General features: G+C 36.7%; 1 protein-coding gene across 4 annotated transcripts in view; it reads right to left on the bottom strand.

The window, feature by feature from the left end:
* LOC136244699 (two pore calcium channel protein 1-like) overlaps positions 1 to 25,261 on the bottom strand; it is a 91,198-nt gene that overhangs the window by 54,142 nt on the left and 11,795 nt on the right. For 3 of the 4 annotated variants that reach the window (XR_010695528.1, XM_066036238.1, XM_066036239.1), the window contains 15 exons: positions 24,194 to 24,282; positions 23,805 to 23,839; positions 23,694 to 23,752; positions 17,750 to 17,923; positions 17,658 to 17,700; positions 16,523 to 16,577; positions 11,985 to 12,042; positions 8,458 to 8,509; positions 8,248 to 8,362; positions 8,135 to 8,197; positions 8,021 to 8,083; positions 7,888 to 7,960; positions 7,556 to 7,651; positions 1,057 to 1,218; positions 914 to 1,008 (listed from right to left, as the gene is read on the bottom strand). Coding sequence is in view for 3 of the 4 variants with exons in the window: in XM_066036238.1 (XP_065892310.1) it covers positions 914 to 1,008; positions 1,057 to 1,218; positions 7,556 to 7,651; positions 7,888 to 7,960; positions 8,021 to 8,083; positions 8,135 to 8,197; positions 8,248 to 8,362; positions 8,458 to 8,509; positions 11,985 to 12,042; positions 16,523 to 16,577; positions 17,658 to 17,700; positions 17,750 to 17,923; positions 23,694 to 23,752; positions 23,805 to 23,839; positions 24,194 to 24,282 (1,232 nt within the window). In the remaining variant the exon portion in view is untranslated. The remainder of the gene's footprint in view (positions 1 to 913; positions 1,009 to 1,056; positions 1,219 to 7,555; positions 7,652 to 7,887; positions 7,961 to 8,020; positions 8,084 to 8,134; positions 8,198 to 8,247; positions 8,363 to 8,457; positions 8,510 to 11,984; positions 12,043 to 16,522; positions 16,578 to 17,657; positions 17,701 to 17,749; positions 17,924 to 23,693; positions 23,753 to 23,804; positions 23,840 to 24,193; positions 24,283 to 25,261) is intronic. The other variant, XM_066036240.1, reaches the window with a different exon arrangement.

The following is a 25,261-nucleotide window of genomic DNA, read 5'->3' as shown; positions in this document are numbered from 1 at the left end:
CTGTAACTCTATTGCTATCCAAACTATCAAAAGGCACTGCTACAATGATCTGCCTATCTACACACCAATTTTCAAGTTATTCCTTTACTTGGTTTACCCTGTAGCCATGACAGAAGTTTGATCTTTTTGTACTGGATACTTCTCAGATTCACAGCAAGTTTGGTATGTGAATCCTGCCCACTGTTACACGCTCTTCATTAGTGCCAAAGATTGAGGCAATTGAGTTACTCAATTGTGTTTTATAGCAATTTTTGCAAGGTGTGCAAAAAGAAATCAAAGCCCCGTATGGCATACGAAGACAAAAACGAAGAAATTAAAACAAAACTTTGAACGAGCATATCTCGCAAATGGCTGCTGCGACTTTAATCAAATTTGCTGTGTGGTGTACCCTACCTGGCGGACAGCTATAATGCAAAAATGGTGTGCTTTGGAAAAGGGGCCATGGAGTTATGCACACATGAAAAAGCTGTTTTTTTTTCTTCCTGTCAATGTATTCATGATGAGGTGTGCCGGCTTTCTTGGCCACACGATACAATACTATGTGCCTGGATTCCAAGACTAGTCAATATACTCACAGTGTGGTGCACCGGCTTTCTTGGCCACACGACACACTACCATGTGTCTTGATTCCAAGACTATTCATCACAAAAAGCTGGAACATTGGCTGCTCACTCCTTTGTTACTAAAATAGATCAGAGAGAAACAATAAATGGAATTCGAGGAATGTGCAAAATGACCAGTTATTGTTCAGTAGGTCACATGTAATCATAATGTATTTGCGTATAACATTTGCTGAGTAGTCACACAGTGTCACTTCTATTTACTAGCCACAGTAAATGGCAGGAAAAGACACTAAATACAAGGCCTGTGTGTGTTACAGTAAAATGAAACCTACTAATAATAGTCAACTTACTGAAACTTTGAGGTAGACTATCAAAAGTAAGTACATAAAAATGTGTGTTACTGGTGTTTGTATCACCACTGTAATGCACAGCAACGTTTGAAGAACTAGAAAAGAAACGTAATAATAAACAACTTGTAAGTCAAATAACTAACTTGCAACATCCTTTGAAAACTTCTCCATTAAATGTTTGCATCCCAATTACAGCAAAGAAGTAGTATACAATTAGGAACAGTAAAAATACACTGAAAATCCGAGGAATTATTTGTGCAATAATATTAGTAATTGCTCTGGACCTTTGGTTGAAGCGAACCAACCTAAATACAGCAAACAGTATAATCAACAGAAGACAACTAAACACCTTTAATTGCTGAACTTTATTGATAATGGGAATCGTTTGTTTTGTCCTACCAAAAATAACCATAAATCAGCTTCACTTTTTCTTTACAATGACCTGGCAGTATTGGTTAAGCATTAATGAGCACCTTTTAATACCTCCGATAGGTTGCTAGAAAGTTTACACTCAAGATAAGGATTGCTGAGGAAAAGTAGCTTACAACTGCAGCTATACTAGTGTAAATGTAACTCTTCACTATAATTTGTTATGCTATAGTCATAACTGAAGTGAGGAACTGGGTATCTCCACTGTTTTAATGTTTACAACTACCTACTCACCTTTATGTTTCCTTGTACTTGATTGTTTACCTTTCTGTAACAATGTAGTGTGTACAGCTTCAAGTATAAAGGATGGTGCCACAATTTATATCATGTCTAGCATGCTTGAAACATGGTCAATTGTCTACAGTTACACATGATCTCACATGCAGTTGCAACTGAAGAACAGTATGAGAAGTGCCTCTGCAAACAATCCATTCACATTAGTGACAATTCCCAGTTCTGAAATATGGGTAGAGCAGATTTCTTAAGATATTGTGAACTTTATCAATGGGCTGTCTAGGCATCTCAACATCTGAAAAATTACCTCACAGACTACCAGAGCTTGGAGTTGAGAAAGTATGTGTCATTTTGTACATCAACATAATCATCTTTATTTAGTTAAGTTACAAGCAGAAGGAAAAGTTAGAAATTTTAAGTTGGATTAGGGATCAAAGAACGAAAAGTAGTGAAACAAGGGAATAGGAAAAAAAGCATCAAGAGAGGTTGCGTATGCCTACAGATATACTAATGGACATTTAATCTCTATATTCAGTTTATAAACTATGACTAAATTGGGGACTAAATTCCTATTAGTATATGTACTTATAGAGGCTACCTCTCTTTTTCACTACTTTTTTTCACTATTCCCTTGTTTCACTACACATTTATTCTTTAATCTCTAATCCAACTTAAAATTTCTATTTTTCCTCCTACTTGTTTGTTGACTTTCTCAATACATAGTTATGACTAAGGAACCAGCGTATACTACATCAAAAGAAAGAATGGCATGCCATAAAATTAAATTTTCATCTGAACGTACGCCCCGACAATCAATTACTGAAAAGTGCAGTGGCCATTACACTTCGTCTTCAGCTATCTTCTGCCCATTACACAGCAATACAAATGAAGAACAGTACGAGAAGTGTCTCTGCAATCACTCCGGAAAATTTGGGCGATAAACGTAATAGTTAACACCACTACTACAGGGAAGCCATATCTGCTACAGCACAAATTGACACCTTGCATTGTCAGTGAAAAGAAATGGGATACAAAGGGGGTAAGTCCATGATGCATGTGTTGTACATACTGCAGTTGGCAAAAAGGCACATCTTAGGATGAAACAACATTAAACAGTGAAATAATCAAGCCCATACATAGCTTTATGTATTGTCGAGTTATGCTTGGCTAAAAGAATCAGTTAGTTAGTTAATTAGTAGACAATTCAGTATTTTTTGAATTCCATAGAAACTTGTTGGGAGTATTTACATGTAGGGTCACTCTGATTGCATTTTTGGGCTTGGTTTTATGCTTAACCAATACCGCTAAGCTGTTTTGAAGAAAACGTGAGGCTATTTTCAGGTGATTTTGAAGGGAAATAAAAGCCCAAAACTCCATGATGCCTAATATACAGTACTACCATACCGTATGGTATATTACAAAACAAAACTAATTTAATAATAATATACACAAACTAAATTTCACACGTGGTTGATTTATTCCCATATCTAGCAAGGGATAGTATAAAATGGTTGTACAGTAGTATAACATTAACTTGTTCCTTATCTACTTTTATACAAACGTGACCAGCCAAGCAAAGACATGACATGTTGCATGCTTCTAATATTTCTTTTCATAACTTCTTTGGGGTCTAAATTGAAAACAGCGTTTAAGTTTCAGCCTCTGTATATCTACCATCAAGAAGGCTATATTTGAGGTGTTTGATGATTTATTATTTATGGCATGAAAACACATTTTATACTCTCCATGAATGGGGATGTGGCCAGAACTTGGACTCAGATAGGAATGTTGTAAAAATCAATATCAAAGATATTCTAATAGAACAGTTATCCCAATACAGCAACCAACCAAATGTTAACAGTAAAGTTTAAAACCTTATAAAGCTTACTTTAGCTCAGCAGCCTCCTTGTTTAGTACCCGCTTACCCAATTAGTCAGTGTCTGAAATAGTTAGTTTCTTAGGTTATGATGTAATGCATTTAGGTGTTTTGAACAGCCAAGAATTTGGGAAGAGGAAGAACTGAAGGCATTAGTGAATTATTTGATGTTCAGAGGCCAAAGTAACTCATGGCCTGCAACAAAGAATACAGAATTTTGAAGCTCTGCAGCCACATTTATTGCAAATACAACACAGAGCACTATTCCACAATTGGACAGATAATATCACGCGTTCTGCTACTTTGTAAAATTAATATGGAACGCTTGTTGTAGCAAAGTTTTAAATACAGTAAGGAAAAGGTTTAAGTCCCCAAAGGTAGCTGAAGAATACTATTTTCCACAGAACGTTGCTGCTCCTGAGCTTTTGATACCTGTTGCTGATTCTGATGTGGCTGTTGGAGAAATATGTGCTGCTCCAGGCTTGCTGTCATCATTGTCAAATCATGACCAACAGCTTACTTTGATTTCTGAATTATTCAAGTTATCTATGTTGAGCAGTCTGATATAAGTCCACCTGATGACTTCTCAGAGCTTTCAATGTTAGCAATGAAGCATCTACAGTCAAGCGGCACATCAAATGTTCTTTACCATCTTCCTAAAGCTCTGGGCACAAAGTGGAATGGTGAAAATGAATCTCTTCTTCCAGCTAGGTGTATGATACTGATCGTGTATGGGACTGATTGAGCATTGTGTCAACTTTTATTTTGTTCCACATCAATACACCAGGTGCAAGATTGCTATGTGATTATTATGGTAAAAATGCATTTTCATTTTATATAGATTCATTGCCCAGATGACTGTCGTCAATGGTTAATATCAATGTTTTCTCTTTCTGGGACAAAGTTTGTAAAGTTTTTTAGCCTATGTGGAGTGTTGAAACTACATCACAAGACCAGCATGTAGCCTCAAGCAAGCTGCCAATTGAAGTACGTAGTGCAACAATTACACATGTGCAATGACTAATAGTCACAATTAACATTAACTAAACAACACAAATTTATTTATCTATGTAAGCACACATTCCGGGACTGTCTCAGAGTACACTGCAGCAATGTACAGCTGTATTGCTGATAGCAGCATAAGTCTAGGCACTGATATTCAGCTATCTACAAAAAATTCATGAATTTCATGTTAAGGGATTTACTTATTATAGATGTTGCTACTTGATTCTGCTGCCAAAAAGAATCCCAATGCTACTCGCTGTATCAAAGGTGACGGATGTGACATTGTTCCTGGGTTATGCAAATCTGTTAACATGGTTTGGTCTAGTGATGTGGACTTAAACGATGGGGAGTTACAAAAGGCCTACCAGCATTACAGGGCACACTTGGAATTTATTTTTGGGATAGGTTTAAAGGCACGGCAAACAAAAGATTCGATTAGACAAGATTTGGAAGTACTTTATGATTGACTGGTGTCTGATCGAAATAGTGCTATAAAGGTGTGTCTGTTAAACGTATGCACGGTAATCTTATTTTGCTGGTAAAGAATACTTAGTGGACTGTTTTACGTGGCTTATGGCTTATTAATGTTACTGTTCTAGGTATACGTAGTAAAATAAACATTAATTTTGTCAGCGTGTAATTTGCATTTTTAGAGTTGGATTGTGCTAACAACCGATTACTAATAGCTTCAGTTGTTGATGGTTGACAGAGTGATAAGGCAGACATTGAACAAAGAATAAGGCTTAACATTCCGCTGCTCACAACTGATCATCATGACAAAGATGTAAGTAGCTGACACTCCTTTATGATGTGACAGATCACAGATTAAACTGGTAGCTGTTTCACGAATGTTGCTCAGCTGACATTTGCTTCAATTGTGTCAATAACACCATCAGTAATCACTGAACTAACACTAGTCACAGAATGAATGGCTTTTTGAAAATGATCAACAAGCAGCTCTTCAACTTCCACCCAGCAGTAAACAAAGCATTTGGACTATTTTCATGGGCTTCTAGTTTTCACAGTACATTTTTTTGCTCTGAGAGGTTCTATTGTATGGCTATACTCAATACCGTAAACAATGAAAATTTAGCTAGAATAAAGTTGGCTGAAGTAGTTTGGGGCAGATGAAAGTTCGATGAATTTACCATGTGACCAAACATTTAACAAAATATGATAGCTAATGGTCCTGCCAAACTTTTGTCATTTACGGTAAATACAAATATGTCAATATATCTTAATTTATGTCAGTCTTAGACATCGTGGCCCTTTCTGAATCTTACTTTTGGCACTTTTAATGATTAATTAATTAACTGAATGTTTGTGCTTATTTAGCAGTAGAACCTTGACTGATGGCCAAGGATAAAAGGTAAGACAATAGCACAAGCATTGCATGTTTATCAATATACCAAAGGTTATTTCTTAAGCGAACTAGAAACGCTTCTGCGAAAGAATTAGGGCTGTAGCTGTAGCCAGTTTTCTGCTACGTTTATTATATTATTATTATTAGCACTTTACAGTGACCAGAACTGAAGGTCTGACAGCAACATGTTTGACTGAAGGTGTCGGCAGGCAGGCAGGCAGGCAGGCAGGCAGGCAGGCAGGCAGGCAGGCAGGCAGGCAGGCAGGCAGGCAGGCAGGCAGGCAGGCAGGCAGGCAGGCAGGCAGGCAGGCAGGCAGGCAGGCAGGCAGGCAGGCAGGCAGGCAGGCAGGCAGGCAGGCAGGCAGGCAGGCAGGCAGGCAGGCAGGCAGGCAGGCAGGCAGGCAGGCAGGCAGGCAGGCAGGCAGGCAGGCAGGCAGGCAGGCAGGCAGGCAGGCAGGCAGGCAGGCAGGCAGGCAGGCAGGCAGGCAGGCAGGCAGGCAGGCAGGCAGGCAGGCAGGCAGGCAGGCAGGCAGGCAGGCAGGCAGGCAGGCAGGCAGGCAGGCAGGCAGGCAGTAGAAAATTCCATTGACTAAATTTTAAAAAAAATTCTGTAGCAACTTGACGGAAACGTTTTGGGTCAATCTGAAGACACTTTTGGGCTTGGTTTTACCCAACCAATACTGTCATGTCGTTGTGAGGAAAAATCGTGGCAGGTTTTTGGGTTATATTATATCACGGATCGCCCCCACACCTTCGATGTCCCTACTATACAGCACTATCGTACTGTATGATTAGGGATGTCACAATAGTCGTGACATACGACATGTCATGAATTTTACTTTAAAGTAAGTCCAGTTTGCTTGGAGGAAAGTCTGTTTACATTTCAGAAACGGATAAATGGTGATTCGACTGCCTTACTACATATTGTGGAGCATTCGTACGGAAACCCTAACACTGAAATGCAATTAAAACTACGTATATAAAATGTATTGTAGAACTTTCACAGATCCTGCAGTGTACACAACTTTTGGTTTGATCAGATTTCACATTAAATAAAGTTGATGTGGTACTGACCAGCCATACAAAACAAATTCATTACAACCCATGATTTAATCAGCTATTGTAGGATGGCCCAAACCTTTGCTAGTGCAATCTATGCCTAAAAAGCTGTTGTGATGTGGCCTGTGGTACTTTAATATGTTAAATAACAAGCCTTCATTTCACTGTGTAATTTTGAAGTTTCGCTGATTTTTAAAATACCTTGCCCACTTTGGTTCCAACCATTTCTCACCTTGAAGAACAATTAATTATACACTTTCCTTTTTACTGATAACACTAAAGAAAGTAGTGAAAATGCATACCGCTAGACTACAACATTGGCTAGGATAAATCACAAAAATTAAAAGTGTAATAATGCCTACCCAATGCAGATACCAAATTTTGGAAGTTATTTAGCACAACAGAAAACTGTATGGCTACTCATGCACTCCGTATAACAGTAATCACTCAATGGCAGCTCCAGTGAATTAACCAGAGTTGTGACAAGCAAATTTATTATAAAACATAGTTTTATCAACAACAGCAGCTTGGAGGTCTATTCTGTCATATGTTTGTGCATGACCACTGACATACAGTCCAATTAAATTTGTATTGCTGCCCTTAATTGTTCAGCACTTACTTAAACTGTAAACTCCATAAAACATAATGTTAACAATTGTTATCAGTGCAGACATACCGGATGAATCTTACAGGTGTTAAGACCACCAGTTCTGGGTGTGACCCTTGAAGTACATCAATAATAAAACTGAAGATGGCCACTGTAAATTCAAGTCTGTAAAATACATCACTGTATTTAAAGAAATTCTGAATGCAATATTTTGTGCACTGCTATTGTACTGTCTGCTGTACAGATAGAAAACTCTGTGTACAGTATTGTAATTAGGCTCACCTATGCATTAATTTGCATTAGAATCATGGTATTATACAGCTCATATGATGTGAATAAGTAACACAACAAACACACAATTATGTATAGTACATACTTAAATAGAATGCCAATATACTCACACATTCCATTTATTCTGAAAGTAGTATAATGGACCAAGGGCAACCATCTTAACCATAGCTTCAATAATATAAACTATACAAATATTGGTACACAGATTACAAGTTGTTTAATTGATTAATCATGATTGCTTACTTATAACAAAAGCTATGTTGATACCAATCAGTTTCTGTGGCTTTTCCAGCCTCTCCTCAGGATCTACACAATTGGAATACATAACAGTTAGCAAATACACACAAATCACCTTACCTCCTTTGCCAACATATGAAGTAAATATGTAGAAATATAACACATTTATAAGCACTATGACATCTGTTGTAAAAGTTACAAATATAATTGGATTGCACCGCATGACATCTTACTCAGAGTGATTCTAAATGATGGGTGGATGACTATTTTAGTGAGCAAAGTAAATTTTGAAGCAATAGAAGGTGACAATCTTGAGTACCATCTAACAATTTCTCCTCTCTCATTAACCTACATGTATTACATAATGGACATTGTGGATGACTAACGGAATTATTGTTGATGTACATACACATAAATACACACTACATGAAATACATACTTACCCTCCTCCAACTCAGTCCCTCCACATCATAAAATGAATAAAACTCATCAATTCTGTCAGAGCAAGCATGAGTAATAGCAATGTGTACAAATGTAGACCACAAGTAGAAGTATGCACATCTGTATACAGGGGGTGCATGTTCAATTTTATGTACATATACAAAACAATCTTAGTGCGTCAAAGGCCACCAAAACGAGTATACCATACATTTTGAGATCAAGATATATACATACATGGTAGTGTGTTGTGTAGCCCAAGAAGATGACTCACCACGCCAGTATGTTATTGACAAGAAGTTCAGTACGTATAATCATCCCAGGCATTCCCAAGATAGGAGTCCCCTTTTACATTTTATTTACAAATAAACACATCATCTGTGAAAATTAAAAAGGGTTCAAAAGTACAGCTTAATATGACTGATTTGAACCCACAATGAATGGTTGTTGAGTTATTAATGATTACAAATAAACCAATAGTTATCATGCCTACAAGGTAAACTACTTAAGTGAATAAGCATTAAGCTTAGTAGCACTACCTTTTATGGTTTGATTGCAATTGGTGTAAAAGCGTGTAAAAGCCACGGAGTTATAACACCAAAACTAAACATTGGTAATAGTTGTGCAATGTAAATATATAAGGAGAGATTGGTCATTTGCCATAGTCTCGTGTGGCCAGACCCTACTTTTTCCATAGCATTTATCGATTGATAATTATAAGTGCCTAGCTGTGAGAGGGTCTGGCATAATTCGAATAGCAAAGTTGTTCTGATACCCTGGGCTTTTTCAGGGTGACAATGAAACACCTGGTTAACTTTCATCACGTACGCCACATCATATTGCGGATTGATGGTTTACTGTCAACAGAGAAAGGAATTCACTAACAACCCGCAACATGACATGGCATGATGAAAGTTAACCAGGTGCTTCATTATCACCTTGAAAAAGCTCTGGGTGGCAGAACAACTTTGCTATTCAAACTATACCAGACCATCTCGCAGCTAGGCGCTTATAACTATCAATCGATAAGTATCACATGAAGGGTAGGGTTTGGCCACGCGAGACTACATTTGCCATGCCTACAAGATAACCCCTTATTTGCTTTCAGAACAATTTCTAGTTGTACTACGGGCATGAGTGGTCCACCTGATATGTCCACTCAAAGCCTGAGGGCCACAGTCCCAAGGGCTGAGAGTGAATGTATCAGGTATACCACTTGTGCGCATGTTACAATTATGGAACATTTCTATGCTACAGTATAATTATGTAACACTTCCGTTGCAGGTGATTTACTACCCATGCCAATGTGCAACCACTGGATTCATTGTATATACATGCCTGAATGATTTGATTGTAGCTAGACAACTGGCAATGTTGCAGCTACCTTTGTTATAATAAACATACAAGTCCTAAAGGTATCATGGAAAAGTCAAGTTGGACAAAATCTCAGGGAATTCACAAGTATTTTAATGATATCAAGTCGTTTAAAGACTAATTACAATGTATACTAATGGTCTAAAGGGGTGAGCTTCACTGTAGCAAATTAATTCATTTTATGTGTGTTTGTAATGTGGGTGTGGCCCATCTTCGAAAACATGCGGAAATGCTTGTGAATGCATTTAGCTAACATTCCCTATCTGAGTGCCTCTTGTGATATGGTGGCTTCCTTTGATTTGTCCACACAAAGTGTTGTGTACTCTAAGACAAATAATGCCCAGTCTCAAAAAATAGGCCTGGGAAATTTTTGAATCTTATTGATAAAAGCTTTCATTCTTTTATTGTGTTTGAAATCACTACCACATAAGAAGTCTGCACAAGTACTTGTGCATGAAGATATGAAGAATATGATTGTGTATAGTTTAAATGCATTTGTGCTTTTACTCTTGTGATTTCTTTAGGACTGTTCTATTAGGGTGACTGCTTGCACTGGTATGTGGAATAATTTATTTTCCTACTATCAAACAAGGATGAGTGCAGTTATTGGCAGTGCAAATAGCAACATTCTGATTGCAATTGTTAACAGCCAGTCAGCAATTGGTAAAAGTACTTCTACTGTGAAACATCAATTTTCCCTATTTCCCCAATTTAAATTTTATTTACCTACATGAAATGCCACATGAAATGAAATGGCCAATTTGCTTTCAGTACGCAAGTCTTTATTGTACATTTTAATACATGTTTAGGTTACACTGATTGACTTGCAAAGGCTTGGTATGCACTCCTCGACTCATCATGGGCATAAGGCAAAAGTCTGAATGCCCCATGTTACATAACACTTCCAGTCCATAGTTAGCCTGCGCCAGGCAATCAATCATCCAAGCCAACATGAGTACAACCACTAGATGTATTATAATATGTATGAGTGAAAGATTCCATTATGGGTCAGCAGCTGGTACGTTCTGGCTACATTTGGCTATGATGAACGGACAGATCTTACAGTTATCATGGAGAATTTCAGTTACGAGAGTTTACTGTTTTAATCAGTGATACTGAAATGTTTATGGCATAACTACAAAGTTTACTAAATGGGTAAGTTTGCTTGTAGAGTGGTTATTTCATGTTGGGTGGTAATTTTGTGATACCAGTAATGTGAGTGTGGTCCATATTCGAAAAATATGGAAATGCTTGTTATAGCACTAGTTTTCAACGTATAGGATAGCAAGGATACCAAACCCTTCTGTCTAAGCAGTTTTCATGGCCAAATATACTAATCACATGAGTATTAAACTGATTCCCACAATCTATTTTGTTCTAGCCCAGACTACATTCAGATGTAGCCTGGGTGGCTCTTGTATGTTCTTGGCTTCTAGACCTGAAACTTGGGTTCACCATTCCTTTGGCTATCTGGAAAGAAAACATAATAAAATGGATTTTGAAAAATGCACTAACATGTGGGATTTTCGCAGATCTGGTTGCACAAAACAATCATCCAACTGTCATGTGACTGCTTTACTAGAATATCTTCATCATTAAAGGGTTTTATTTGTATGTATGCTAGTAATTACATTTTGAAAGTACATGTAACTTGTTCTATTTCATGATTTAGCACATGAAGCATTCTGGAATAATTTAGGATTACTGTATTTGAACCAGTCAATAGCCGTAGCTACTATAACTTTTGCCAAGGAAAACACTGTGGCTACTATCCAAGGGCAGCTACTATGGGCTTGTGTGGCAGCAACCCGCAACATTTATATGATTCACAAGTGACTGACCTTGTTTAATCATCCTTCAATACTATCATCATTCATTGTAACGTCTCTCAATAACGTTATTTCCTAGCTTAAAACAATTTCTTTGCCCGGTTTCTGCTTCAAACGTGTATCAACACTTGCATCAATATACTCAGATACAAGCCATGGTTCTTATGACAATAATTCTAGGCTGTGGAGCGGCTACTATCCGGGGGCAGCTATTAATCGGTCAAATACAGTAATAAAAGAATTTCCAGAAAGAATAAAAAAGCAATGTACTTAAGCCTACATATACATACAATTTCTGTATAAAAGTGTATATTATGTAGCTCACATACCCCAAGGATCCACTGTTCTGTGTCATTGCTTTGTAGAAACACAATGATTTCCAGACAGCTATAGTAAGATACATCATTTTATTATACGTCAGTGAAAACCTACCACTTCTGCAAAATTCTATTTTGCTATAAAAACACATTAATTTTAAACTATGTAAAACATTTTAATCGAATCACTGCACAGTGAAAGTAGGCTAATATCAATAAAGACTATATATCATCAGATACAGTATGTCTGCTTTTAGAGAGTTAGAAAATCTTTGCTCCTTGTTAGTACAGTAAAGGGCATGTGAGTATTGATGCTTATTTAAGATGCCATAGAAAATAGAAATAAAGTTTAACATTGCCATAATTTCTTTGTTGAACTCTTCTTATTTTTTGGAGAAATATAGGGAGAGTACTAAATACCATGATGTATTTGCCTGTGCACGGTGAACAGATTGAGACATGTCCTGAGTTTGTAGCTTTGTAGCCTGCTTCAGTTAAGAGTTATGGTTGATTGATTCAGCGCCCTTGTAATTTATTTGCTGTACAGATTGAATTTTTTACTTTTCCAACTGCCTAAAAGATTGTCTGGTATACGTATATTACTGTCTAGAGCTATAATTCCAACATGAAAGGCTCTATCCACTCCTTTGTTACTATAATACAGAGAAGTGATAAAAATAGAATTTGAGGAATTTGTGAAAAGAGCACGTTTTTGCTCACCCGGTCACATATCTGACCATCTCAGCAAAAAACCACCTACAGTAGTTTGCACAACTAGCAAATTTTTTTTTTTAATTTCTCATCATCTACAATACACAAAGAATGGGTTACCAAAGTTTCAGCCTATTGTGGTAAGTTGTTTTGGAATTATAATGCGACAGTTGGAAGAGCAAAGAAATTGTTTTGTACAGCAACTACAGTGGTACAGCAACTACAATGGTACAACAGGTTCTTACGGTACCGCTCAAAATGTAACATCATCTCGTGAGAGTGCAAGTGATTAAAAAATTTTGCTAATTAAAGGGCATGGAACCCGTTTCGCTTGCTAGTATTCATTCCATTTCATTTGGGATGAATACTTGTGAGCGAAATGGGTGCCACGCCATTTAATTAACGAGTTTTTAATCACTCAAACTTTCACGAGGCAACATTACATTTGAGCGGTACTGTAAATTTGCAGCCATAACTTCTGTTTACATTGATTTACAGTTTTTTTATTTATTAACATACGGTTCATGTATCAAGGAGTTTTATGAAGGAACGACAATGATCTTGTTTATGTCTAATATTAAACAACTGCAAGTGACATGCATACAATTGGGGCTACAGAAACAAAGCAAAGATTTTGAGCTTTCCATGAGCAGTAGTGCTGAAACGAATAGCAATTTTTACTATTCGAATAGTTGTGAACAAAACGACCAAATATTCTTTAAGCTTATACTTCTATTGAATAAGTACTGAAACCTTATTGTTAGGGAGCAAGGTAAAGCCTAAGAGCTATTTCTAATTTTCTAAAATAGAATTTTACAGCATAAATACATCACTTCATTCACAGTCATAAGTTTCAAGTCTGGCTTTTCCATCTGAATACAGTGTACAAAGTGCTAATGATTATTCAAATACTGTGCTAACGAATTGAATAGTGTTATGCCAACTGAATAGTCAAATAACTGAATAATTGTTTCAGCATTAATGAGCAGGCAAAAAAGATGGTGTATTTTGATTTGTGACTTGCTTTCCTGAGTAATGGTGTGATTGAAACTTTTGTACATTTTTCTTTGTAGCATGTGCAAATCACTATTTAACAAAAAAAATAATATATATATATATATCAAAACCCATCCTTGTACAAACTAGCCAGATTGTTGCTGAGACAGTTACTTAATACTACTACATGGCTACATACTAATTTAACCTTTAATGAGATAAACTATGTGCTAGCACCACTTAATATTGGAAAACTCTCAATAACTATTGATAATAAATTGTCAAGAATTTTTAAGCATGGGTTTATGCTATATTTGCAAGGAGTACAATGGCGTAGTTTAGTATAGTTATTACTGGTTGTACACTTTTCTCACAAGCACACTTCTATCAAATTGCTTTTACGTATACTGTGATTCATCAAACATTGTGGTAGTATTGTTTAGTAGGACTCACCCATAAAATGAACAACACTCGCCAAAACTGCCAATAAAAGCCACCCTAGAAATATTAGGCATAATTACTTAGAAAACAAGAAAACACTGAGAAGGTAAAAGATTGAATTTTATTATAAAATGTCTGTCTGCCTGGTAGCCTGACCACAGTTACAAGGCTAGAGGCCAAAAAGCAGTGTGAAGACACCACTTGACACCACAATAACAAACTCACTCGTGACATGTGCCTTTTCTGAATCTGCACTTTCAAAACCTTTCCTTTTACCTTCAATTACACGGTAATCTTCTTCATGCAAGGAAACCATAACACGGCATTAATTTTCTACATCAACACTTTACTTATAGAGGAGCATATTAGATGCCACAAACTACTTGAAGCACTTGCACTACTGTAAAAGGGCTAGCTATACTTATAAAACCACACCCTTAAACAATCATAACACTTCACTACACCCCCAACAGTCAAATCACGGTGACCACACCTCTTAACAACCTAGCTGCAATCATATGCAGTTTTGCTGCACAAAACTTGACATGTCAACCTTAATTCAAAACAAAGTTGGATCCAATGATAAAAAGTAGTGAAACAAGATATATGAATGATGGTAGCTATTACGTGGAAAAATCCTAATTATGGTATTGAACAGTTGGTGGTAACATGCTTATGTACAGCAAAGCCATGTTGTAATGTGTAATGGCTACCATCATCCATATCTTGTTTCACTACCTTTACTGCTTCATTTTTAATTTAATTGCATCATCATACAAATGTGACCAGATTTGCAAAAAGGTACTCTTTTCACACACAAAATTAGACACATATTTTGAACTTTGAAGCTTAGTAACTTTTTTATCATTACATTTAATTGTGTGAAATTTTCCATGCTAAGGTACCTGGCTGCATTCTGAAACTAAAAGCAAATTAACCAGTATAAGGAGTCAAGTGTTAGATCATTTTGTTTGCTGGCATGTAAAATGTGTGGAAAATACCTTTTCGCAAATTAGATCACAAATAATTTTAGTAAATAGTTTTAGTTGCAAGTAATAGTAATATGTGATGAGTTACTCAAAATTGTTTCAACACTGTCAGTCAGTCAGTAGAAAGGTCTGTTAATTTAAAAAAATGTATCAGAAGTGTTTTTGGCCACTCTAAACCTGACAGGTGCTTTTGGCATACTGCGATGTATGCATCACAGAGTTACCTTTGTTCTCCTTTGCGTCCCATTTCTTCTCACTGAAAGCACAGGTGCCAATTCATGGTAACTAGCACATAATGGCTTCTCTGCATTTGTAAGAAAATTGTCTGTAATTTCTGTAGTAAATGCAGAATCACTTATCATAATGTTCATCATTTGTAATGATTGTGTAATGGGCTGAACATAGCTGAGCATGAGTGCAATGGCTATACTTCACTTTTTCATAGTTGGGGTGTTTACTCAGACTAAACATTAAGTATGACACCACTCAATTCTTTTGGTATATGCTGGTTGATCTGTCATAATCATGTTATGTTACAAAAAAGTAAACAATGAAAAATTAGGAATTTTAAGTTCGATTAGGAATCATAGCCACAAAAAGTATTAAAACAAGGGACACCTGCAGATATTCTAGCAGATATTTAATGCCTACTTGAGTAATGCCATTGTAGAGATTAATTGTCCACTAGTATATCTACATGTGTAGGCAGCCTCCCTTCTACTTTTTGTGACTGTGATCCCTAATCAAACTTAAATTTCGTAATTTTTCTTTCTATACTTGTATAAATATGTTCTGGTGTAATTATCACACAGTCTGGTTAATATTAGCACACCATTTTATAACATGGACATGACTAATGTCTTTGCTCTTTACCACACATTATAAGATTTTACCCACAAAAATGTATTAATCAGCTGCAGAAACCAGCCACATATACAGCACCTTAAAAATTGGCAATATTGGTAAGGAATGATCAGGCCAAACACACCTTCAGTGAGGCCTGAAACATCTTTCGTGTTATTTACTACTAACTGACTGACCAACTAATTATAAGCAAATGTAACTTAACAAATGCTTGGCTTTCAATTAGATGTCTCATCAGCCCAACACATGCCTCTTGACAATAAGTACAATATACAAATCATGGTTTGTCCTCCTTTGTGTCCCATTTCCGCAGTGCAAAAGTGTTGATTTGCCGATAGCAAGTTAATGACTTTGTGTGTTTTCTATAATGTAAAAGTGAAATGGGGATAATTATAATTTGATTCCTACTTTAGCTCATAAGATAGATTAGGGATTAAAGTGCTTTCTCCCTATATAGCCTGCTATATTATGTTACAGTGTAATTGTAATGATCTACAAAACTTGTACTGTAATCTTTTACTTTACACACAGTACATACAAGGTACTTACAAGTTCTTGGAGCATACCAGAACATCAGTTGTATAAAGCTAGAAAATGATATGCTCTGAAAACAAATGGAACAACAATGTCAGCCAATGTTTTAATGGTCTCTATAATATTATATACATACATATATATATATATGCATGCATGCGTGCAAACGAGCGAGTGTACATGCGTGTATGCGTTCCACATACAACATATGTCATGTATCTATGCCACATGCTCTGTAGATATGTACAATGGTAAAAATGAGATAAAAGGCATGGAAATTTACATAATAATGTGTGACCGTCTCAGCAAAAATCTGCCTAGTTTGCAAAATTTCTTGTTATAGTCTCAGCATTGACTACAGTGTCCAAAGAATGAGATACCAAAGTTTCACCCTATACTATAAAGCAATTTTCACTATACCAAAGTATGCATTTGTGCTATCAATGCATATGATGAACAAAGATTGTAGTCCACAGCTCAGGCAGTATATATGTATGCAATACATATGTTTGTTGTCCATATTAATTTTAATGGTAGTGTATATAAATGTAATGGAATGTACATTTCCTCACATTCGCTTCATATATGCAAGCGCAAAAGTGATGGCTCACAAATGCTTTGTATATGTTTCAGCAGAAAACTACATTAAATTCAATCTTTTTTGCAGTGTTTGGAATTATAACGCTAAACAGTTGGCAGCAAGAGCAAAGAAATCCATATGAACAGTGACCAACTAAAAGTAAACTGCAGGTGCTTAGATTCATGGCCATACCTTCCACTTGCATTGGTCTATAGAGTTGTGATTTGGCTAAAAATCTTCACTATGAAATGGTAAATCAACCAAGGTATACTTTTAGCCATGTACTTTCACACATGTATGGATGCATTGGAAAAATGGCGATAATCTTATTTACCACATTGTAAACAAACACATGTGACACACATATCATTAGGGCTACAGAAAAAAAACAAATATATTCAAACCCTCCACGAGCAGGCAAATAAGATGGTGGATAGGTTTAATTGATACTTGTTTAGCGTGATTGTATAATTAGACTTTTCTTAATTTCGTTTTTTTGAAAGTATGCTTGCATGAACTACACAGGTTGTGTTTTTTTGCTGAGATGAACACACATAAGCAAGAATTTACCCCATTGGTCTGTAGCAAATCAAAGGCTCGACGGAGTGCATTTCTAATAACAAACACAATCATAAAAGTGCACACTGTGTTTAAATACTAACCTTCTGTGTATATAAAGAGATTTAAATTTATTCTTTTGTATTATCACAAAAGAGCTGGTGATAATAGCCAGTAGTACTACGGACAATGTTGCTACACACCAGAGAATAAACAACACCCCAAACACAGGGGAGTAGTCTACGTTGCGATATCTGTCCAGTAACAAGCCAGGAAAACTGTTACCAAAAACAAAATAGATTTATAAATAGTTATTATAGAAATAAAACAATACAATTAACCATAACTTGAAAAACAGTTTAACAGATAAACATTTACTAGATATATCAAGACACACGGTAGTGTGTCGTGCGGCCCAAGAAGCCGGCGCGCAACCCCGTGAGTATATTGACAGGAAGAAAGAAAACGCAATTTTCGCACCTCCGTAGCTCTGTGCTGCCTTGATGAAACAAGACAAATTTTGCTGTGTACATTCCCACCAACTTCAGTACTCCACATTCCAAATTTGAGCGAAATCGCTTCAGGCATTCCTGAGATATGCGACTTCAAAAATTGGCTTAGTTTCTTCGTTTTTTTTTTCTTCTTATTTTTCTTCCTCTTTTCGCACACTTACAAAAACTGCTATAAAACGCGAACGCGTTATCCGATTGCGTTGAAATTTGGCACACAGAAGGGGGGTATAAAGGCGCATCTCTGTACCAACTTTGGCTGGAATACCATAAACAAGCAAAGAGTTATGAGCAATTATGCACGAAAAATAACACCAATATGTTGTCACGCCTACAGGGTAAACCGCGTATGGGAAGAAGCTGAAAATCGGTGGGTGAATAGGTTAACTATTGAACCTCAAACCTTTTGTGGTTTGAAAGAAATCGAGCTAAAAACCAGGAAGATACAGCGAAAAAATCAACAGTGTGTAACAATTACGCAATCGAGATTAGCTAATTTTTATTATTATTATTATTATTATTATTATTATTATGCTTGCCAAGCCTACCAGATAAACCACTTGGGGTAATGCTTTGAAAATCGCTGTACAGATGGAGTTATCATCTTAGAAAGGCTCTTCAATGGTGTAGAAAAATCAGACTTAAAGCCACGGAGTTATAACACGAAATCCAACTTGGTGTAGCAAGTGCGAGATCGAGATACTCTAATAGAGCAGTCATCCTAATAGAGCAGTCACCCTGAACAGAATTCAAGAGATCAGTTAGAAATAAGTAACCTGTATAGAGATCAGCTACAAACAAATCACCCTGTAGAGAGTTCAGCTACAAACAATTCACCCTGTTCAGACATCAGTTAGAAGAAGTTTTCTTGTAGAGAGTTCAGTTACAAACAAATCACCCTGTTGAAAGATCAGCTAGAAGATGTCACCTTATAGATAGTTCAGTTACAAAGAAACCACCATGTAGAGAATTCAGCTACAAACTAGTGACCCTGTAGATACATCAGCTAGAAGAAGTTACCTTATAGAGAGTTCAGCTACAAAGAAACCATTCTGTAAAGAGCTCAGCTGCAAACAAATCACCTATACAGAATTCAGCTACAAACAAATCACCCTGTAGAGAGATCAGCTAGAAGAAGTTACCTTGTAGATAGTTCAGCTACAAACAAATCATCCTGTAGAGAGATCAGCTAGAAGAAGTTACCTTGTAGATAGTTCAGCTACAAACAATTCACCCTGTACAGAGCTCAGTTAAAAAGGTTTCCTTGTAGAGAGTTCAGCTACAGACAAATCACCCTGTAGAGAGATCAGTTAGAAGAAGTTACCTTGTAGATCAAACAATTCACCCTGTAAAGAGATCAGCTAGAAGAAGTTACCTTGTAGAGAGTTCAGCTACAAAGAAACCATCATGTAGAGAATTCAGCCGCAAACAAATCATGTATAGAGAGTTCAGCTACAAACAAATCTCCCTGTAGAGAGATCAGCTAGAAGAAGTTTCCTTGTAGAGAGTTCTGCTACAAACAAATCACCCTGTAGAAAGATCAGCTAGAAGAAATCACTTTGTAGAAAGTTCAGCTTCAAAGAAGCAATCATGTGGGAGTTCAGGTACAAACAAATTGTCCTGTAGAGAGATCAGCTAGAAGAAGTTACCTTGTAGAGAGTTCAGCTACAAAGAAACCATCATGTAGATAGTTCAGGTACAAACAAATCACCCTGTAGAAAGATCAGCTATAGAAGAAATCACCTTGTAGAGAGTTCAGCTACAAAGAAACTATCATGTAGAGAGTTCAGCTACAAACAAATCGGCCTGTAGAGAGATCAGCTAGAAGAAATTACCTTGTAGAGAGTTCAGCTACAAAGAAACCATCATGTAGAGAGTTCAACTGCAAACAAATCACCTGTAGAGAGTTAAGCTACAAACAAATCTCCCTGTAGAGAGATCAGCTAGAAGAAGTCACCTTGCAGGGAGTTCAGTTACAAAGAAATAAACCATGTAGAGAGTTCAGCTGCAAACAAATCACCTGTAGAGAGTTCAGCTAGAAACAAGTCACCCTGTAGAGAGATCAGCTAGAAACAAGTCACCTTGTAGAGAGTTCAGCTAGAAGAAGTCACATTGTAGAGCTACAAAGAAACTACCATGTAGAGTTCAGCTGCAAACAAATCACCCTGTAGAGAACTCAGCTACAAACAAATCGCCCTGTAGAAAGATTAGCTAGAAGAAGTTACCTTATAGGGAGTTCAGCTATGAACAGATCACCCTGTAGAGAGTTTCGGAATAGATCGCAAAATGGCATACATAAATAAAAAATACCATTCCGGTTTAATATGAATAGGAGTAACTAAAATGTCGGCCTCCTTAAAATTCTCGGCATCACCCAAATAATCCGGAAAAAATAAACAATAAAAACAAACAAAACAAAAAATAACATATTTCCCGATAAATCCTTTACCGTATAATAAGGATGAAACGGTATTTTCTCTACATCAGAAGGCAAACCCATAGGATTATTCGACCCCACTTTATGCAAAAAATGCAAATGAACTAACGCCAAGAAGGACAAAACAAAAGGAAACAAGTAATGTAAACTAAAAAACCTATTTAAAGTCGCATTACAAACCATCAGCCCACCTCAAATCAAAACAACAATATCCTGCCCCACATAAGGAACAACTGAAATAAAATTAGTGATAAACAAATCACCCTGTAGAGAGTTCAGCTACAAACAAATCACCCTGTAGAGAGTTCAGTTACAAAGAAACCACCATGTAGAGAGTTCAGCTGCAAAAAAAATCAATCACTCTGTTGAGAGTTCAGCTAGAAGAAGTCACCTTGTAGAGAGTTAAGCTGCAAATAAATCACCCTGTAGAGAATTCAGCTACAAACAAATCACCCTGTAGAAAGATCAGATAGAAGAAGTTACCTTGTAGAGAGTTCAGCTACAAAGAAACCACCATGTAGAGAGTTCAGCTGCAAACAAATCACCTGTAGAGAGTTCAGCTAGAAACAAGTCACCCTGTAGAGAGATCAGCTAAAAACAAGTCACCCTGTAGAGAGTTCAGCTAGAAGAAGTCACATTGTAGAGAGTTCAGCTACAAAGAAACTACCACGTAGAGAGTTCAGCTGCAAACAAATCATCCTGTAGTTCAGCTAGAAGAAGTCACCTTTTAGAGAGTTCAGCTACAAAGCAACCACCATGTAAAGAGTTCAGCTGCAAAAAACTCAATCACCTTGTAGAAAGATCGGCTAGAAGAAGTTACCTTGTAGAGAGTTCAGCTACAAAGAAACCACCATGTAGAGAGTTCAGCTGCAAACAAATCACCTATAGAGAGTTCAGCTATAAACAAGTCACCCTGTAGAGAGTTCAGCTAGAAGAAGTCACATTGTAGAGAGTTCAGCTACAATGAAACTCCCATGTAGAGAGTTCAGCTGCAAACAAATCACCCTGTAGAGAACTCAGCTACAAACAAATATGCAGTGTAAAAAGATCAGCTAGAAGAAGTTACCTTGTAGAGAGTTCAGCTACAACGAAACCACCATGTAGAGAGTTCAGCTACAAACAAATCACCTGTAGGGAGTTCAGCTAGAAACAAGTCACCCTGTAGAGAGATCAGCTAGAAACAAGTCACCTTGTAGAGAGTTCAGCTAGAAGAAGTCACGCTGTAGAGAGTTCAGCTACAAAGAAACCACCATTTAGAGAGTTCAGCTGCAAACAAATCACCCAGTAGAAAGTTCAGCTATGAACAGATCACCCTGTTGAGAGTTCAGTTAGATACAAGGAATCCTGTAGAGAGATCACCTAGAAGTATCGCCTTGTAGAGAGTTCAGCTACAAACAAATCACCTGTAGAGAGTTCAGCTACAAACAAATCACCCTGTAGAGAGATCAGCTAGAAGAAGTCACCTTGTAGAGAGTTCAGCTATAAAGAAACCACCATGTAGAGAATTCAGATGCAAACAAACACCCTGTAGAGAACTCAGCTACAAACAAATTGCCCTGTAGAAAGATCAGCTAGAAGAAGTTACCTTGTAGGGATTTCAGCTACAAACAAATCACCCTGTAGAGAGTTCAGCTACAAAGAAACCATTCTGTAAAGAGCTCAGCTGCAAACAAATCACTTGTACAGAATTCAGCTACAAACCGTAGAGAGATCAGCTAGAAGAAATTACTTGTAGATAGATCAGCTACAAACAAATCACCCTGTAGAAAGATCAGTTAGAAGAAGTTACCTTGGAGAAAGTTCAGCTACAAAGAAACCATTTTGTAAAGAGCTCAGCTGCAAACAAATCACCTGTACAGAATTCAACTACGAACAAATCACCCTGTAGAGAGATCAGCTATAAGAAGTTACCTTGTAGATAGTTCAGCTACAAACAAATCTCCCTGTAGAGAGATCAGCTAGAAGAAATTACCTTGTAGAGAGTTCAGCTACAAAGAAACCACCATGTAGAGAATTGAGCTGCAAAGAAATCACCCTTTAGAAAATTCTGCCAGAAACATATTGCCCTGTAGAAAGATCAGTTAGAAGAAGTTACCTTTTAGAGAGTTCAGCTACAAAGAAACCATTCTGTAAAGAGCTCAGCTGCAAACAAATCACCTATACAGAATTCAGCTACAAACACATCACCCTGTAGAGAGATCAGCTAGAAGAAGTTACCTTGTAGATCGTTCAGCTACAAACAATTCACCCTGTAGAGAGAGCAATTAGAAGAAGTCACCTTGTAGAGTGTTCAGTTACAAAGAAACTACCATGGAGATTTCTGTAATCAATATAATATTATGTGACCGGATTTGCGAAAAGGGGTCTTCCACACACATCCAATTCCGTAAACGTTGGAGACCATACCTCAGTGTTCAAGTAACATATTAACCTGAAAATGTCACCACTTATTCAGCTATAGTGGTGCTCACCACTGTCCAAACTTCAAGGCAATAGCTCTTTCCAATCTGAAGTTATCAATTGTCAAAGTTGGCAAATTGGATGTGTGTGGAAGACCCCTTTTCGCAAATCCGGTCACATATGTATTATACAGTATATATAATTTGTACATTTACTGATAAAATATGTAAAGTACATCTACTTCATCTTTTCTTAGGTTAAAAAAGTCCCAAAGCTGGCCATGGGCCGGCTTTGGGGTATACAAATGCAAAAAGAAATGAAATCTAATCCAAAACAGCCAAGCTGTAAAAAAAGTGTGCGGCCCTCAGAAAGGCTATGGTGAAAAAAGATGTGAAATCCAAGGTGGCGGCCAAGAAATGGCTGTGATGGTAGGTTAATGGTAAAAATTTTAATAACGACAACTCAGGTGAATTTTGTGCCAAGACCAAGCGGCACCAAATTCACCTGAATTGTTGTTATTAAAATTTTTACCATTAACCTACCATCACAGCCATTTCTTGGCCGCCACCTTGGATTTCACATCTTTTTTCACCATAGCCTTTCTGAGGGCCGCACACTTTTTTTACAGCTTGGCTGTTTTGGATTAGATACAATTTTGCTGCAATTTCTAAAAATGACCAAATAACAGAGCAAATAACTTACTTAGCATTAATCACTATGAAGAACAGGTTAATTATAGAGCGCCCTAATGTTTCAAATTGCTGCCATAAAAATAATTTAATGAGTAGTAATACACATGACCTTTCTCCTTACATAGAGCTCTGGTGTTGATCCAAATACATAGTATCCTATGACAAAAAGAAAACGTGTATGATCAAGCTGTCACTTGCCACGGACAATGTACAATTGTACCATCTACATGTATTGTTTCTTCCAGTTAATTACCATCTGCAATAGCAAATTTCAGGGAAGGTAGTTTCTGCGGAGTATTATTGTGTACGTATAGATGTTTATGGTCTTTTTTTATGTTTGTAATCACCTATTTTCACATGGGTTACCAGGAATATAATACATCTTGGATAAGAAGCACTTGCTTGATGGCATTTTTCATATACTCGTAAGTATAATTTACTATGATGAACACAGACGCATTTTGTGCATACTTGGTGTTTCCACATACATACAACTAACACATAGAGTACCTGATGCTCCCACTAGTGATATAATGAAGAAGATATAACACAACACATCAAAAATAGGTCCAAGACATTTTTGAATCTGATGCAATACTCTAAACATATACATACACAAAATAATAAATGTATTTGATTATAAATAATCATTGTGTGTGCGTGTGTGTGTGTCTGAGTGATACACGAACTACTGTATGTACAAGGGCTTAATCAATACTCTTATAAGTTAACATCAAAAACTGGCCAATTAGTATGCAATGTGTGTCTCTTCAAGCACAAATGATAACTATAGCTATGTATAGCACCACACAACCTGTGGAATGACAAAAGGATATAGCAAGTTAGTATAGTTGTGGAAGTAATCATGTTATGATTACTTTAATGATGTGACTACTATAACATAGACTTTGAAAACTTGTACAATTACTTGAAGTTATTATAATTTATTGCAATTTATCCTATGCCTGTGATGTGCTGTGCTTTATTTATGATATTGTAGATTTATTCATTATGAGTAGTTTAATGGAATAGGTGGTCCATACACAGAATAACAGGAGCCACAAGTGTTGAATGTCAAAATGCATTTTTCACGTAAAATAATTTTCGTTTTTAAGATCCAAAGCTACTATAATGGTGGTGCTCAGAGCCAGTGTTGGGGGTAACACGTTACTTCTGTAACGCATTATGTAATAATTATTACTTGTGTGGTAACAAAGTAATATACACTGTAATGAAATACGCTATAAAAACAGGTAATATAACTAACTCACTTGCAAATCTTAAGTAATGAAGTTACTGTAACGAGTCTAATATTGAGTAATATACTAATCTCGTTACTGATCCGCTGAGTATAAATAACGCCTAGCCACAACGAAGTAACGGAGCCTACTGAATGAAGCTTATTCACAGGCTTCTTACTTATAACCAACATTTACACAGCGTAATCATGTCACATGAGAAGGTTGTAGTTGCACACGTGACAGCTTAAGGCTATGGACACAAAGTAATATAATATGTAACAATATTATAGTTACTTTATTATTTGGGTAATATGTAACTGTAACTAAATAGTTCTGT

The sequence above is a fragment of the Dysidea avara genome, chromosome 14, assembly GCF_963678975.1.
Source record: "Dysidea avara chromosome 14, odDysAvar1.4, whole genome shotgun sequence".
NCBI lineage: Eukaryota > Metazoa > Porifera > Demospongiae > Dictyoceratida > Dysideidae > Dysidea > Dysidea avara.
The sequence above is the reverse complement of the archived record's forward strand: the minus strand, read 5'-3'. Positions and strand labels throughout refer to the sequence as shown.